At 50.3% G+C, this 17,434-nt stretch overlaps 1 protein-coding gene across 1 annotated transcript; it reads right to left on the bottom strand.

Moving 5' to 3' along the window:
• Window positions 1-850: 850 nt before the first annotated feature.
• On the bottom strand, window positions 851-13,569 carry RHOG (ras homolog family member G). Its single transcript, XM_012645730.1, has 2 exons — window positions 13,486-13,569; window positions 851-2,067 (listed from the first exon to the last, which is right to left on the bottom strand). The coding sequence occupies exon 2, from the start codon at window positions 1,997-1,999 to the stop codon at window positions 1,424-1,426; it is 576 nt and encodes a 191-aa protein (XP_012501184.1). The 5' UTR covers window positions 2,000-2,067; window positions 13,486-13,569; the 3' UTR covers window positions 851-1,423.
• Window positions 13,570-17,434: the final 3,865 nt, after the last annotated feature.

The raw sequence follows: 17,434 nt of genomic DNA, 5'->3' as shown, positions 1-17,434 counted from the left end.
GCACAGCATTTACTTCCCTTCTGAAATTTCTGGCATACAGACCCTCCCTCCTCTGCAAAAGTATGAGGTGGAAAGGTCAGAGGCACAGATCCCTAACCCAAAATGGGCTCCCTGGTATTCCTCCATCTTCCCTACTACCCCAGATCCTGAGCTCTTTTGGCTGTACATTTTATTTTAAAGGAAAATAAATTTTTTTTTTTTTTTTTTTTGCCAACAGTCTGGGCAAGACTTACTGCTCTTGGGGCTCATCTTGTTTTGACAGGAACTGAGAGAGGAATGGGCTCCAGCATGGAGGGAATAAGTCCATGGCAGGGTATGATTCTAAGTGGCAGCCCCTCAACCCCTCCTGAGTCCTGGAGTTTCCTAAGGCTGACCAAAGCCTTCATTTTGATAAACAGGAGTAACTGAGCTATCCTTATAATGACTCCAAGCCTGGAAGCTGGGATACCTGCAAGTCTTCAGTTGAGGCAGAGGTCTGGGTTCCAGCTAGTACTCTTGTCAACAAAGACCTGTCCCCTTGGGGGTGTCAGGGTACAGCTCTCAGATGCATGGCTGAGGGTACCTGCCTTCAAACTGATGATTCTCAACCTCTCCCTTCCTGAGCCCTAGATGAAGTCTTTCCTCAAGCTTTGTGTCCTAGTGCAGTACAGCATCTGCAACTGGGCCACAGGGCAAGACTGGCCCAAGGGAGCCCAGAGCTTTGTTAGGGAAATTGGGGGGTGGTTGGGGGACCACAATGAAGTCTATTGTCTCCTGTCCCCTATTAGAGGAAACAAAAGGCTCCCAGTCTCTAGGAAGCCCTAGCCCATGCCCACCCCCTAATGCCCAGCACACAGGGAGGAGCCGGGGCCACTGGAGACAGGAGGTTTTATTGATGCTGATGGGGGTAGGAAAGGCCCCCAGGAACATGGGGGCTGAGTCGGTCAGCGGATGCATACGGCCTGGGCACATGGGAGCAGGTTAGGGCACATTCGTCTTCTCAGGATTCTGTAGCTCCTTCCTTGGGGAAGGAAGAGAGCCTCTTGGGAGCACAATTCCATGAGCAGCGAGAGCAGAGGTTAGAGATGGCTGAGAGCCCTTAACCTGAGAGGAGGCACCACAGTAGGCAGCAACAACTGTGTGGAAAGCTGGATGAACTGGTCAGTAGCAGAAAATGGGGAGGGGGGCACTGGGTTGGACTCTTGGGGAAGGGTCCAACTTTGGCTTGGGTGTACTCATGAGAATACCTGATGTTCCCAAGCAGAGGAGGGTAGGGCCCAAAGCCCTTTCTCTGCAGGCCTCCCCAAGGAGAAAAAGGCATTCAGGGAGCCCCCTGGAAAGGGGTGCCAGAATTAGTCCTTAAGGCACAGCTGAGGGCAGACAAGGCGCCAAGGCACAACTGGTGGGGAGAGGGCAGGGGCAGCCTCCGAGCTGAGTGCCAGGGTCACAAGAGGACACAGGACCGCCCACGCTTGACTGGCGTGGGGTTGAGCACAGCCCGGACAGCCTCAGCGAACACCTCCTTGACGCCGTCCTGCTGCAAGGCTGAGCACTCGAGGTAGCGCACAGCGTGGATCTGCTTGGCCAGTGCTTGGCCCTGCTGCGGTGTGATGGGTGCCTGGCCCTGCTCCTTGAGGCGCCGTAGGGTGTCAGGCTGGGCTCTCAGGTCCTTCTTGGTGCCCACCAGGAGGATGGGCACATCAGGGCAGTGGTGGCACACCTCTGGATGCCACTTATGCCGCACATTCTCGTAGGAGGGCGGACTGGCAATGGAGAAACAGATGACAAAGACGTTGGTCTGAGGGTATGAGAGTGTGCGAAGGCGGTCATACTCCTCCTGGCCCGCAGTGTCCCACAGGTTCAGGTTCACTGTGCGCCCATCAACTGCACTCTGTGCACTGTAATTGTCGAACACCGTGGGGATGTACTCCTTGGGAAAGGCATTGGTTGTGTAGCAGATCAGCAGGCACGTCTTGCCCACAGCCCCATCGCCCACCACCACACACTTGATGCTCTGCATCGTAGGTGCAGCTGCTGTAGTGGAGGCAGTGCCTCCTCCCTCTTCTGGGTCCCTCTGGATGCAGTGACCTGTGGACAGATGGAAGGGACACTCTTGGTTAGGGAGGCCACTACACTACCCATTGGGAAGAAAGGATGGAGGCACATAGAGGGAAACTGGCTTCTGTTCCCTTAAGCTGACACCATCCTGCAATCCAATCAAGACAGACATCACAGAGACAGAGACACAATGAGAAGCCCTGAGACCAAGCAAAGATGCTGTAAAGATGCAGTATAACATGGTGGCAAGCACATAAGCTCTGGTGCCAGAATAACTAAGGTCAGATCCTGGTTTTGCTATTTTCTAGCTGTGTGACCCTGGACAAATTACTTAACCTCTCCAAGTTTTCTTATCTGTAAAATTGGGTGGGGGGGTAGGCCAGGCGCAGTGGCTCATGCCTGTAATCCTAGCACTCTGGGAGGCCGAGGCGGGAGGATTGCCTGAGCTCAGGAGTTCGAGACCAGCCTGAGCAAGAGCAAGACCCCATCTCTACTATAAATAGAAAGAAATTAGCCAAACAACTGAAAAAAAATAGAAAAAATTAGCCAGGCATGGTGGTACGTGCCTGTAGTCCCAGCTACCCGGGAGGCCGAGGCAGGAGGATCGCTTGAGCCCAGGAGTTTGAGGTTGCTGTGAGCGAGGCTGATGCCACGGCACTCTAGCAGGGGCAACAGAGTGAGACTCTGTCTCAAAATAAATAAACAAATAAATAAATAAATGAATAAATAAAATAAAATAAAATTGGGGGGGTAAAGTAATACCCACCTCATCGGGTTATTGTGAGGATTATATAATACATGTAAAGCATTTAGAACAGTGCCTGGTTAGTATTAGCTATTTTTATTTTTCTCCAGGCAATATAGACACAGAAAGAAGGTATACAAGTTTAGTGATCTACCATATCCTCTACTAAATATGGACCCCTCTTACCAGGAGACTGAAAAGGGGTCTGGCACAGGGCAGCTTTCCCAGGTTATTCTGGGATACAGCTATGGGTAGAACCTCTCCTAACTAAGGGCCCACCCTGTGCAGTACACTGATGTTTCAACTTCTCTAAATCTGACATCTTGGCTACTGAGTGCGAAAAGGTACAGTAAGAAACCCACTGAATTAGGAGCACAATTCTTTAGACAGCTGCCCTATCCCAATACAGGGTGCTCTGGAGATAGGGAAAAGGGAAAGAGCTCACCCCATCATTCTTGTAAGCACGGAAAACCCTATCTGGCTACATACACTCAGATTGGCAACTCAGTGCAGGGGAATACTGGAGACTGAGCTGGGGCCAGGATTTGGACTGGAATCTGAGTATGTTATGATGAATGAGGTAGAGGCTGAGGCTCCCAGATGTTAGCATCTTTTCTCAAGGCCCTTGGTGGGGTGGGGCAGATCTTTTAAGCCCAGACAGAAGGGATGAACAGAAGAGCAAGACAAAAACTTGATTTTTCCCTCAATCTTCTGTCCCTTTCCTGAGACCATGGAATATGTTTCTGAAAAATTTCAGGGGCTTCCAGGCTCTTGGGTAGAGAACACAGTGCCATTAAAACACCATCACTAAGAACACAGATGCTGGAGTCAGACTGGCAGGATTCTAATCTTAGGTCTACCAACTATGTATGATCTTGACAATGTATGAGTTCCCTAAGCCTCGATTTCCTCATCTGTAAAATGGGGAGAATCTTGTCTATTGCATTAGAATTGCTCAGAATAGGAAATGAGTTAATATGTAGAAGGTGTTTGGCATGAGGCATGGCACATAGGAGGTGCCTAATAAATGGGCTGCTGTATTTATTAGTCAGGTGAATATGAGAGAAAGAGTCCCAGCTCCAGCCACCACTGTGGTCCCCTCTGCAGGTCAAGGGCCTTGGGGTAAGGAACTGCTTTTCTGAGTTCCGGAATAGGACAGAGCTTCCGGAAACCCTGTGATTATTTATACTGCTGTGGCAAGGGTCCTCCTCTCATGGGCTACTTCCTCTTGGCCATGGAGGACTCTTGCTGGCCAGTATGTGACTTCCTTTCCCTAACTCTCTCCCGTAACCTGGTCCTGCTCTCTGGGAGAGGGTAGCCCTCTTTTAGATACAATTAAATCCTTGAGTATCCCTGCCTCCACCAAAGTACTGTCACCACCGGCCCACTTTTTCCATTTCACTTTCCATACTGCAAGGCTACACCCTGGTCTGGGAATCCCTTCCCCCGAGCCTGACCTCATTGGTTCAGGCTCCTAATTGGTTTAAGAGCCTCAAAAATCAAAGATGGGCACGCCTGTAACCCTAGCACTCTGGGAGGCCAGGAGTTTCAGACCAGCCTGAGCAAGAGCGAGACCCCCCTCTCTACAAAAAATAGAAAAATTAGCTGGGTGTAGTTGCATGATCCTGTAGTCCCAGCTACTCAGGAGGCTGAGGCAGGAGGATTGCTTGAGCCCAGGAGTTGGAGGTTGCAGTGAGCCATGATGATGCCACTGTACTCTAGCCAGGGAGAGAGAACGAGACTTCATCTCAAAATTTAAAAAAAGATCCAAGATGGGCGTGGGGAAGAATCCTCCCACTGGGAAGCAGAAAGGGAACTTTGGTGGTGTGGGAGCTGTGAAGGACCCAGAGCTTGGTCCCATCTCCCTCCCAGGCCACAACTTCCCCTGGGATCAGCTGGGAGGGAAATGATTTCACACTATGAGGTTGACAGTCTGGTTCATATTAAAAATATTTCCATCTTATTTATATGAATAAGTGTGTGTGTGTTCAACCTCTGGACATTCAGAGAGAGACCCTCTGAGAGTGGGTCAGGGAAGGAAATAAGGGCCCCCTAGGCCAGTGGAGAGTCAAGTGGAACCCTCAGACTAGGAGTCGAGAGGGTTCTAGCCCCAGCTCTGCTGACTCACTGCAACCAAGCATGAGGCATTTACCCTCTTTGGGCCTCAGTTTTCCTATCCAGGAAATGGAGAAAATACCTGTGACAAGGGCACTAGATGGATGAAGTAAGACTTAAAGAGCCTTGGGGGCAGGTGCCATTACTTGTGTCCACTGGATTATCTGGGCAGCACTGGCATTTCGAAGCAGAACTCCGAGGCCTGTAATCTTCAGTTCCACACAGAGCAGGGGAGTGGGTGTGGCAGTATGACTGAGAACTCTCCCCCACAAGCCCAGCACTGGGCTGGCCCAGGCAAGAAGGCAAAGAGGGAACTCTGGCCGGCAGTCACAAGGCCCAAGAGACTGGAAGTACAGCTCTCTAGGGAGGTGGTTATCAACCAGCAATCAGTAAATCAGCCCTCAAAGGAGAGGGGAGGGAGAGGGTAGCTTCCGGGCTGGCAAGGGAACAGGGACTGACACCGGAAAAGGATTATGAGTAAGGTAGTGTCCAGAAACAAGCAGGGCAGAGGCAGTGTAGTATAGGGCCAAGAGCACTGGATACCTGAATCTGACGTCCTGAGCTAATCTGTTTGCTAACCTTCCTTGACCCTTGATAAAAAAGCCCCCATCTGGTACAAGCCTTGACAGATTGCATGGTATTATGTCATTTGATCTTTATAACAACCTATTAGTACTATTCCTATTTTATGGATGAGAAAACAAACTCAGCAGTTAAAGTAACCCAACATCATACAGCTGGTTAGTGCAGGAGCCAGGACACAAACCAGTTTTGTGACCCAAAGTCCTATGCTTTCCTCAATGCATCACATAGCCTCCAAGTTACCCCTTACTAGCTAACTGTGTGACCTTGATCAGGTGAGTCACTTCCCTTCCTGGAGCCTCAGTTTCTTTATCTGCATAACGAAAGTAATAATACTAGCCCTCCCAGCCTCAGGATCTCGAGTATGGGAATGAATATGCTTTGTAAACTGAAGTGCTGTGCACACAGGAGGTGACAGGAACAAGGTTTTCCATCCTAAGAGGCAGGAAGCACTAAGTATGCATTTGTCTATGTGGTGGCATCAGCCTAATTCTTCCTATTCAGGTCTAGATCAGACCCTTATCCTTTTTCCCAAGACAACTCTTTTCTCTGAAATCCTTTGTCCTAAACTGTGTGGAATAAGTTCCCAGGAGTGCATATGCTAAAAGGTAGGGTCTAACCTGTGCCAAATAGGAAGGAGCGATGTCAGTGCTACAGGAGGCCACATCAGGAGAGTTTGGGGTTGGGGTTTGACTATGACTTATTCACTAGGTGGCTTTTTCAAAAAGAATCAGTTAGCCAGGCATAGTGGTGTACACCTGTAGTCCCAGCTACCCAAGAGGCTGAGGCAGAAGAATCACTTAAGCCCAGGAGTTTGAGGCTATAGTGTGCTATGATTGTGCCTGTGAACAGGCACCTCACTCCAGCCTGAGCAACACAATGGGACCCCCATCTCAAAAAAAGAAAAAAAAAATTAGTGAATAAATAAATGGTTGCAGATGTATATGTTTTTAGCCAAATTACAATGACTTGTTCTGGCTTTTCCCCCCTAATTTAATTCAGATCATGCCTGGTCCGTCATTTTGGCATTTAAAATTCTTCTTAATCTTGCCAGGCACGGTGGCTCACACCTGTAATCCTAGAACTCTGGGAGGCTCAGGCTGGAGGAACACTTAAGCCCAGGAATTTGAGAGCTGCCAGAGCAAAAAATTAGCCAGGTGTGTTGTCGCACACCTGTGGTTCCAGCTACTTGGGAGGCTGAGGAAGGAGGATCGCTTGAGCCCAGGAGTTTGAGGTTGCTGTGAGCTATGCTAATGCCACGGCACTCTAACCTGAGCAAGAGAATGAGACCCTGTCTCAAAAAAAAAAACAACAACAACAAAACTTCATAATCTGATAGAGGTTTTAGATTCACATAGACGAGTTTAAATTGTGGTTCTACCTTTATTAGCTGTGTGACTCTGGCCTTATGATGACTTGCCTCTCTCAGCTTCAATTTCCTTATCTTTCAACTGCAGCAGCAACGTACCTACATCATAGGGTTGTTATAAAGATTAAATGCATGTGAGTTCCCAGCTCCCTGCTCCAGAGGGGTCGTCAGTGTCCTATGCACATAAGCCAGAATCATTCTTGCCTCTGAAGTTTTACTCTTGATTTTCCCTCTGCTGCCATTCCCTCTCCCTTCTCAAATCTTCCTGACTCCTCAAGGCCTAGTTTAACTCTCACAGTCCCATGAGGCTACTGAATTCTTTGGATATCCATAGCATGGCCTGCTATGGAAATTTAACCCTGCTTTGGCTCCGTGGGATTCTCCTGTTCTAATAGACATGCATATACATAAATTTCCCAGCTGTGGATGCCCCTCCAATACTACAGCCTGGGCTTCTCTCGACTCAATGACAGAAAAGCTTTGAGTGTATAGCACTGGGCACATGGGAGTGTACAACCACTGCCTTCTGATCTGCATACACCTGCCCTCATTACTGAGCTCTGGACAGACTGCTCCCCTGCCCACTACACATACACAGCCAATTGTATCTGTTGTATGTATTCTGAAATGCAGAATCTTATTGAACAGCAATGAGAGCCAAAAGCTATGACTGGGATAGGCAAAAATCTCTCTTCCCAGTACCAGCTTGACTTGGCTCCAGGAGGGAGTACAGCCCATGGGAGGCACAGCTCATGGGGGCTCACCCTGTCTGATTGTGGTCCCTAGAACCCAGGCTTACACCCAGTGGGGCCTGGCCTTGGGATGTGGCCCAGGCAGGCCCAGGAGGGGGGAGGGAAGGAAGCAGCCTGATTGCCTGATCTCTGTGGCCGTTACAGCAGGGGAAGTGTCCCAACTGGGAGTGGGGGAGGGGAGAAATGGGCCCTAAGCAACGGGTGAGTGTGGAAGCAATGAGAACTTACTACAGCCTTCTAACCTGCCTCCCTAACATGGGGCTCCCTTCTGCAGCCCTCCCTGAACCTCATTCTAACTGTAATCCATCTCCGAGTACTTCAGTCCTTAGCTCTGGCCATACCACCCTGATCCTCTATAAAGTGGCCTCCACATTCTCTTCCCTAAAACACATCAAGTAGTGATACTTGAAAAGCCAATCACCAGTGCCACCTCCTCCAGGAAAGTTTTTATAAATCATCCAAGTCACAAGTGACTTATCCCATCCAAAGTCTGGTCCCTGTCTCTCTCAGAGGAACATTCTCACCTCATGTAGAGGCTGACCTGAATCTTATCTCCTGTCATTACACTGGGAGTGTCTAGAGGGCAAGGTCCTGGCTGACTCCTCCCTAGGCTGAGCGCAGCACACAGTGGCTGTCAGTAAATAACTGAATCAATTCAATCTGTCCTTCATGTCTTTGCACATGGTAGTTCCTCTTCTTGCAATGTGGCTCATCCCCTTCAGATCCTTCCAGTCTTTCAAGGCCCAGTTCTGTTCCCCAGCTTCTCCAGGACATCATAGCAACTCCCCTCCTGCCTTACCTTCCCCAGCACTGTCTGTCTGTGCTGTTCATTAGTCTGAACTAACTGGATGCCTCACAGGGAGGGAAATCTGTCCTGTTTATTTCCAGAAGTTCAGCTGAGCTTTCCAGGGCTGAGTGAAAGCTGCAGACTGACACACACCTCCTCCCCCATCAATCCATAGACTTTGATGCTAGGAACAAGGAAGAACCTCTACGACCAGAAGATGCAAGACAAAGGTAATCAAATTTCTTCCTCATCCTGAGGAGCACAAAGTTGGGGTAACAAACACACAAGTGAGAGTGCCTTGTCCTCAACTGAAAGGGTGAGGGGCAAGGCAGGCAGAGCTAGCTCTGAAGTGATGAAGAAGATAGGTAGGAAAAGTGGTCCTAATGGGCTAAGGATTGGGAGTATCTGAAGACTCTTGGTCAAAGATGAGGCTAGGGGTAGGGGCACTGTTGGAAAGGTTTCAGAAGCTCTGCAACTTTGTTATTTGTTTTGAAGGGAGAAACAGAGGAGAGGTGGTATGAAGAGGCTCAAAGGGGCTACAGCTGGCTGCAGCTGGGCTGGGAGGAGGAAGCTGGGGGAGACATGAGGTCAGTGTGGGGCTGGGACCAGGCCAACGGCTGAGTCTCTCTTTCTTCCCCTTCTCCCTATCAGCAGGGTAGAACCGAAGAGAGCCTAGTTCCCAGCCTTAAAAAAAAATCCATGCTGAAGGACTCTCTATCTCTTGCCATTCTCCATCCTTCAGCCCCTGCAAAGGATCCTGCACTGCAGCAAGTAGGGTAAGAGAAGGAGAGAGCTGATGCCACCCACTAGGGGCTGGAGAGGAGGAGGAAACAAGACAGTTGTAGCTGGGAAGGCTGGTGGGGGGTGGGGTTGGGACCCTTTTACCAAGTCCCAATTCCTTCCCAGCTCCTCTCACTGTCCCAACACCTAGGGTGTTCCACAAAGGGTGACTCCCAGGGTCAGGACAGCTCTGGCTGGGGGAGCCAAGGAAGCTGCCCCTCCCCCACCCAGCAGCACAGAGGAAGGCTCACATACTGGCTTCCTCTTCCCCGCCTAGCAGCAGCTCAACAGTCCCCGGGCCCCATGAAAGGCCTGTGAAATGGCACTTCCTTTGCCTTTGCTAATTTCACACGAGGCTGTACAGAAATGCCACCCTACCAATCCTGCCTCCCCCACCTGAAAATACCCACAGAGAGACCCAGGGCTGCCCAGTCCCTTCAGCTCCACCCAAAGCCTGAGGGGGTTTCCACAAGGGAAAATAACATCAGGGAGGAAACTCCGGCATCTATTTTCCACTGTCAGTGGGGCAGAGCTGGAGGAGAAGAGACAGGGTACTCCCCCATCTTGCTGTCCCCTGGCAAAATCCCCAACACTCGCTGCCCTCTTCTTATCTCTCAACCTGTAAAAATGCTTGGTTTCCAGGAAAGGGTCACAGTTCTGCCTCTGGACACATACGCAGAGACTACTCAGTCCTGTCACATCAGGCTGGTGAGACTGGAGGGCCCAGAGTTGGGGGTATTGCTATGAGGAGTTTCTTAGGGGAGGGAGAGTCAGAGCTATCATGCTCAAGTGAATGTGCCCATAGAGGTATTGATAGGAGCTATTGACATGCAACTGCTTAATGCTGAAATGCAGCCAAGAGAGCTAAGTTGACCAGGGTTATATAGAGAGTTGGTGGCAGATCCAGGACAAGGACCTGAGTCTCCTAACCTCCAGCCTGATATTAGTTCCACAAAGGGGAGAAGGTGAGGATTGTTACTCTGGCCTGGGAATGGGCCTGCTAATCTCTCAGACCTCATTCAGGGTGATCCTACCATGGTTTATCCCTTCAGGAAATAGGCCAAAGGGGTCAAGTTGACCTAGGTCTGAGCCCTTTTTGCATCTAAGTTCCCAGGCTCTCATGCCTAGCCCATCCTGGGGCATTCATGATTTAGCACTGACTTTACAACAGCCAGCCACCTTTGCCCTGTCCCAGTTGAGAAGCTCCTCCTTTGGCCTCTAGCTCCTGGAGAGATGCCCTCCCCCATGAGATGAGGACAAAAGAGGAAGCTGGACGCTGGACAGGAAAACCATTCTAATCTGAGGAGGTGGCCCAGGCTTTGTCTTTGGTTTTCCCCCTTAGCTCTTCTCACAGACCCCTACAAACCTTATCACTCATGGGTCTACACTATATATGCAGGGAAGGGTTTTCAGTCTGGGCCCAGGTCCCATTCTTCTTCTCAGTTTCCCAGCTATCCTCAACCTGCTATCTTTCCAGTTGTCTCACCATAGCCACAACCTCTCGTATCTTCCTGCTCGTGCCCCCCTAAAAGCTCACACCAGACACCTCATCTGCTCTCCATCTTGCCAGGAACAGCTCTCCATATTCCAGATTCCCAACCAGGATCTCTGACAATCTCACATCAGCCACTTCTTTTCATGTCACAACCTTGACCATACTTCTTTAGCCAAGACCTCAACAGCAGCCTCCTAGGTTGAAGCCACCCCACACACGATGATATTTCCCCATTTATATCCCTCCCGCTCAGGTCATATTTTCCCAGCAATGACTTTCTTGCAGTTAGCTCAAACTTCCGAGGGAGGCAGATCTTGCCTGGGAGAACACTTGTCTCATCCATCCTGTCTTTATCTTCAGAACCCTGTGAGTTGCTGAGTTATGCAGAATACTAAAATAAATACTGGTTTGCCAGGTTGGGAATCAGGACTCCTGGGGTTTTATTGAGTTGTGACACTGGCTAAGTGCCTTGTATGCACGTCCTTCCCTGAGCGGGGATTTTATGCAGGTGTCTGAGGTTTCCTCCTGGAGCCAAACCTCTCTACCTCCCAGAAATGAGAGTAGGAGATTCAGTTAACTGTAAGGGCAGGACTGGAAGAAGGAACAATTTATGGCAAAGGGACAAGTGCGAGACAGGAAGAGGACTGAATAGGGATAGCCCTTAAATTTAGCTGTGCTTGGGAAATCCCCAAAATGTAGCACTTGCTCCCCTCCATTTTTTTTTTTTTTTCCTAGTAGAGAGAAATGAATACAGAACACTGGAGGTAGAGAGATGAAAGATCCCTCAGCATGCATCCCAAGGCTTGAGGAAGGAGCTCAAGAATGAAAATAACAAAATCTTACAGAGCCAGGATGGACTGAGGTTACACCTGGGAGAAATTACTGAGAGAGGGAGTAGAGTCCTAGGTGAGAGCGGGGAATATTAAGGTTGCCTGAAGGGTTCAGCAGAACTCCAGAGGGCTTTGTGGTCACCAAGGCCCTGAGCCAGACCAGGATATGTGTTTAGGCCCTGGAAGACAGCAGGGAAGAAGAGACAGACACCTTTGCCTCACATTCTTTTTTTTCTGATTCAAAAGTTAAGACTAAAGTTAGGCCAGTTGTAGTCTTCCCTCTAAAATCCTGCCTTTGCCCCCTCCCTGTCCTTCCATCATACCCAGCTGGTCCCACTCTCCCTGCCAGGTGATGCTGGAACCAGCAGGTGTTGGAGTAAGGACCTTCAGGCTGTCTCTCCGCTTTCAGGCCTGGCCTCTTGATCAAGCACCCAAGGGTTGGGGTGATTTTGATTTCCCACGGCCTCTCTCACTAGTCTTATTCCTGTGTCACGCTACCCTGACTGCTACAGACTGCTTCCTCCCACCTAACCACAACCTCACCCACTGCAGGTTCCCTTCACTCGGCTGGCTTCCCCTGCTCTGGGCCCTCTCAAGGCTGAGGGCAGTTATTTTGTCTCTAGGAGATAAAGATGTAGACACATAGACACTTGCACACACACAGAGGTTTTCCAGCCCTTAATCATCTCTATCACTGGGAGGCTGCAGCCTGCCTCTTCAAGCTAGGGATGCTTGAAAAGACTCTCCAACTCACCAAGTCTTCTACAGAAGATCCTGCCCCCAAAGCTGGAGATAAGTGGGTTAGAGGGAAGGGATCAGAGCGAGGGTGACAGGCTGAGGGCTCAAGACGAATGAGGGGTGATGGAGGAAGCAAGAGGGTGGATATGAGTGCGGCAGCCAGAAGCTTGGGAAGGGAGGGGAGAGGCTATGGGGTACCAAGATGAACACAGGAGCCCACAGGTGAGACGAGGGCAGGGGCTGTGTGTTTGGGGGAAAAGAGACTGAAGGGGATGAGAGGAGAGAGTGATGGAGGGTTTGTGGGTAGAGACTAAAGAAGAGGTGGAGGAAGACAACAGGAGAATGTGTAGAATTCAGGGACTAAGAATAAAGAGGAAGACTAGGAAATGGTTACCAATCTTCCCTCAAAGGCCAGAACCCCTGCTGCCTCCCAAAAGCCACAAAAAACTTGTTCGGGACCATTAGTACCTCCGAATGAGAGTCCTTCCACTGCCAGTCACAGGGCAAGACCAGGCCTTTTCCTTCCTCAGTTTACTCCCCCAAAACCAAGGCCAGGCTCTGGTCACTAAATACCAGCAGATGTTTGCTTACTAAGTACCTGTTGCTTAGCTCCAGGGATGGTGAGGTTGGGCCTCAGAAAAACAGACATACAGAGAGAAAGACTGGGGTAGGGCTCCCCTCCGGCCCCCGCCTCTGTCCTCCTGAGTGCAGGGGACCCTTGAGCTGCAGCCTGAGAGTGGGGGTCTGGACTGGCATGATCTTACAAGGAGAGAGCCCTTTTTCTGCAGTCCCGGGCTTCGGGGGCCCCAGACACCGCCCCCCTCTCAGCCTCACAAATGTCACAACTGCCCAGAGCAGACGGAGCGCCCTCTCCAACCCAGAGGCCCCTCTCCCCTCACACTTTTGAACGCACCCCACAACTTCTGAGGACACCCCACCTCTGAGTCTCATCTCCCAGCTCTGAGCTTTTCCACTTCAGTGGCTGTTCTCTCGGAGCTGGGGACCCTCGGACCTCAGGGGTCCCTTGCAGCTCCGGAGAGCCGGTACAGCCGCTGGGAACCCACTCTCATGGAGCCTCCGCTGGCTCGCAGTGGCCCGGTCCCCGCCCCGCCCGGCCGCACCCGCCCAACTTGGACTGAGTCGAGGACCTCCCGCCCGCGGCCTCGGCAAGCAAACTTCCCAGGCCTGCGACCAGTCCCAGGCCGGGCGGCTCCCCTCCCCGGACCCCTGCCCGCCAGCCCCGGCCGGGCCTCACCTGGTGCCCTCCCCGAAGCGGGGGAGCTGGGGGCGGCGGCAGCGGCTCCGGGCTCGAGAAGGAAGTGAGAGCCGGAGTCCGGAGGAAGTGGGGGGGGGGGGGGGGGCGGACCGGCCGGGGCGGGGCGCGGGAGTGGGGCCGGCCGGGGCGGGGCCCGACGAGGAAGTCCGCGGGTCTCACCTCCTCCTGCGTGGGCCACCCCCCAGCCTCGTCCCCGGCCCAGTCTCGGGCTCCCCACTTCCCCCACCCCAAGCCCTCTGGCCCTTAGGCTCTTAAGTCATGCCTCCCAAGGTTAGGTCTCCCGCCTCCTTCTTGCCACCCCACCCAACCCCAGCAGAGGCCCTACCCTAGGCGCTAGGTATTTGTCCTCTTCCCCCGTATCTCGCCCCCACCAGCCTCCGCGGGAAGATGCTGAGAAAGGCGCCCCTAGGCCTGGTGCCTTCAGCGAACCCCAGGGATCGAGCGGTGGCCAAGGCTGGGGCAGTCCCCACCCCTGCCCCGAGCCCCGGGGGAGTGCGCGGTGGTGGTGATTCAGCAGTGGGAAGGCCCCAGACCCCTGGGGAGGGTGGGGAGACTGGGGGAAGGGGAGCTGGCGTCAGCACCCCGGGAAAAGACAAGATCAGCAGAGGCGGGGCCGCGGGCCCCAAAAACAGGATGTCGTGTTGTCGTTCCGCACCCAGCGCCTCTGCGCTGCAGGGCTCTGGGGAGGGGGCGTGGTGGACGCAGGACAGGGGGCTCCGCTCGTCCTGTCTTCTTGCCGGGGCGAGCAGCTGTTAGGGCTGAAGGGCCGCACCCAGGCCTGAGGTCCGGCTTGGGCCCTGGGGACTGGCGGGTGGGTGGACTCGTGGGCGCCCTCTGGTGCTTCTGCTCCCAGGCTTTGCGCGCGGAGCTTTGACTTAAGAATCCACATCCTTCCTTCAGCACAAACTTTCTGAGCGCCTACCACGTGCAGAGTTCCGTGCTAGGTGCAGTGGAGAAAACTAGCGTTTGAAACAGGGGCCTTGTCTTACAGAGGCTTTCGAAATAAAGAGGAAGACCGATTCCGGGAATTCATAGCTTAACCTTTCCTCATGAGCTTAAAATCTGTCTTTGGTAAAATAGAATAATTTCTCTTTCATCTGGTGGTTGTGAAGATAAAAGAATGCATGTAAAAGGCCTGCTGTCAAGGAGTGTCTCAAAATAAACATTCAACAATGCCTTTAAAAAAAAGAAAAAATCTATATATATACTATAAGAATGAGTTTCCTAAACACAACATGCCTGCCCATATCTTTGGGTCTTTGCACATTCTATTCCCTCTGCTTGACTTCTTTCCTGTATTGACTGCCAGGGGAAATAGACTGTCTTTCACAATCTGACCCTAAAGGACTACTCTCTGCCTGATTGCCATCATCTCTCCTCTTCCTTCTTTAACAACAACAACACGACCCCCCTTCTGCCATGCACTCCATAGTCTCTCCCAGCCCTGTTCAATAGAAATTTAACATGAATCACATATGTAATTTTTTTTTTTGAGACAGAGTCTCACTCTGTTACCCTGGCTAGAGTGCCGTGGCATCAGCCTAGCTCACAGCAACCTCAAACTCTTGGGCTCAAGCGATCCTCCTGCCTCAGCCTCCCGAGTAGCTGGGACTACAGGCATGCGCCACCACGCCCGGCTAATTTTTCTATTTTTAGTAGAGATGGGGTCTCGCTCTTGATCAGGCTGGTCTTGAACTCCTGAGCTCAAGCAATCCTCCCGCCTTGGCCTCCTAGAGTGCTAGGATTACAGGCGTTAGCCACCACACCTGACCCACATATGTAATTTTAAATTGTCTAGTAATGACATTTTTTCAAAGGTAAAAAGAGACAAAATTTTAATAAAATATTTGACTTAGCCTAACATAGCCAAAATATTATCATTCAATATGTCATCAATATAAAAATTATTGGTTATAAAAATTAACTGGATATTTTACATTCTTTTTTGGTACTAAGTCTTTCAAATCTGGTATATATTTTACACTTACAGTATGTCTCAATTTGGCTAAACACATTGCAAGTGGTCAATAGCATGTGGGCTAGTGGCTACTGCATTAGTGGTGAAGTTAGAGGCTCTATCAGATTCATGCTGGTGAATGATTCTGAATGGATGAATTCATTCTCCAAGATCCTTCACCAGAAGCCTCCCCTGACCTCCCAGGCAGAGTTTGAGTCTCTTTCTTCTTCTTTGGTCCCCATAGCTCTTGAGATAAACTCCCTTCTGTAGAGGAGGGAAGAGTAAAAGGGACAAGGGGAAAATCTCATTTTTCTCCATACTCCATTGGCAGAACATGACTGGTGCTCGGTGTTTAGTGAATGAAGAAAGGATTTTGAGTACTATAAATGAAAGGGTTCAGAGAAGGACTACACACTAAAACAGCTTCTATGAAGCCATTGAAAATTATGTCCCAGAACAGTTTTCTTGTTTGTTTTTTTTTCTTTTTTTCTTTGAGACAGGACCTGGCTATATTGCCTAGGATGGCCTCCAAAGTAGCTGGGACTATAGCTGTGTACTACCACACCCAGCTTTAGAATAATGATTTTTGAAATGTGTTCCTAGAGTTCCCTTCCCAGGACTTGAGGGCAGGAAAATAGTATGTCTCTAGACTCCCTTCCCTTCAACTAGGGAAGGTTTGCTTTCACCTGATTTATGTACAGTTGTTCTGGATAAAAAGCTCATTAAATAAAAAAAGTTTCCTGCAAAAAATATTTGAAAATGTATTTAGATGTATAGTGGTAAAAGTAGGGTGCACATTAAGTGCAGTAGATCAAAAGACTGGATTGGCAGCCTGGAGTTGGACATGGTGGCATGCATCTGTAGTCTCAGCTACCTAGAAGGCTGAGGCACGAAGATCACTTGAGCCTAGGAGTTCAAGGCTGCAGTGAGCTATGACTGGGCCACTGTACTCCAGCCTGGGTGACAGAGCAAGACTTGTCTCTTAAAAAAAAAAAAAAAAAGTGGATTGGCAGCCTGAGATCAGACTGCATTTCCTGAGCCTCTGAATGTCTTGCACTTGCCTAGCCCTGGTTTAGGAAGGAGAACATGACTTGGCTTTGAGGATCTTGAGATTTAGTGGGATATGGGATTTTGCTCATGGAGCTACCAGAGGAGGAGGAAAGAGCCCAGAGCTAAGTTTCAGAAGACCTTGAAGTTTAGTCTTGGCTCAGCCAGACACACTCTTAAGATTTTAGGCTAGGCCCCACCCTTCTCTGGGTCTCAGACTCTTCCACTGGAAAACAAGGAGATGAACTAGATGATACCTTTGAGCTCTGACCTTCTATGATATACTCTTCAGAATAATAATTAAGCAATTAAGGTTTAGGTATATAGCATATTGCTCATAGTTCTTTAATACCATTTAGGTCATCGTGCTTTGCGCTCCAGTAAATTGTGTCTGTGTCTAATGTCTGTCTCCCCCACTGACTATAATTCCTTTGAGGTGTGTCTGATTCATCTCTGTGTCCACACACTACCCCGATGCAGGCAGGCCTGAGCATACATTTGCCTTCAGTAAACATCAGTGCAGTTAAATTGCTTTAATAAAGTACTAACGTGTAGAACCACCAGAGTCCAGGTAACTTGGAGCCACTTTTGTGGCATAGATATACGAAGGGCTAATAAGTACAGAGGAAAGGGAGACAGAGGTGGGCAGGTGGAACTGCCTCCTTCTTGAAGGAGGAGGAATGCTGACTTGAAGAGGGCAGGAAGAGGGCACAAGAGGGCTGTTTCTTTTTCCTACTCTCTCACTAGCTTTCCCCGAATAGGCGAGTTCTTGGTAGGTGGTGTGCATGTATACTTACAAGCAGCTGAAAGACAAGGACACTTAACTCGGACATTTAAAAGTAAGACAAGGCCAGCCATGGTGGCTCATGCCTGTAATTCTAGCACTTTGGGAGACCAAGGTGGGAGGATCACTTGAGACTAGGA

Source organism: Propithecus coquereli, unplaced genomic scaffold (assembly GCF_000956105.1).
Source record: "Propithecus coquereli isolate 6110/MARCELLA unplaced genomic scaffold, Pcoq_1.0 Scaffold235, whole genome shotgun sequence".
In the NCBI taxonomy this organism is placed as follows: Eukaryota; Metazoa; Chordata; class Mammalia; order Primates; family Indriidae; genus Propithecus; species Propithecus coquereli.
The sequence above is the reverse complement of the archived record's forward strand: the minus strand, read 5'-3'. Positions and strand labels throughout refer to the sequence as shown.

Coding starts and splice junctions, on each gene's coding strand:
- RHOG (XM_012645730.1), bottom strand. CDS start 1,999: ATGCAGAGCATCAAGTGTGTGGTGGTGGGCGATGGGGCTGTGGGCAAG.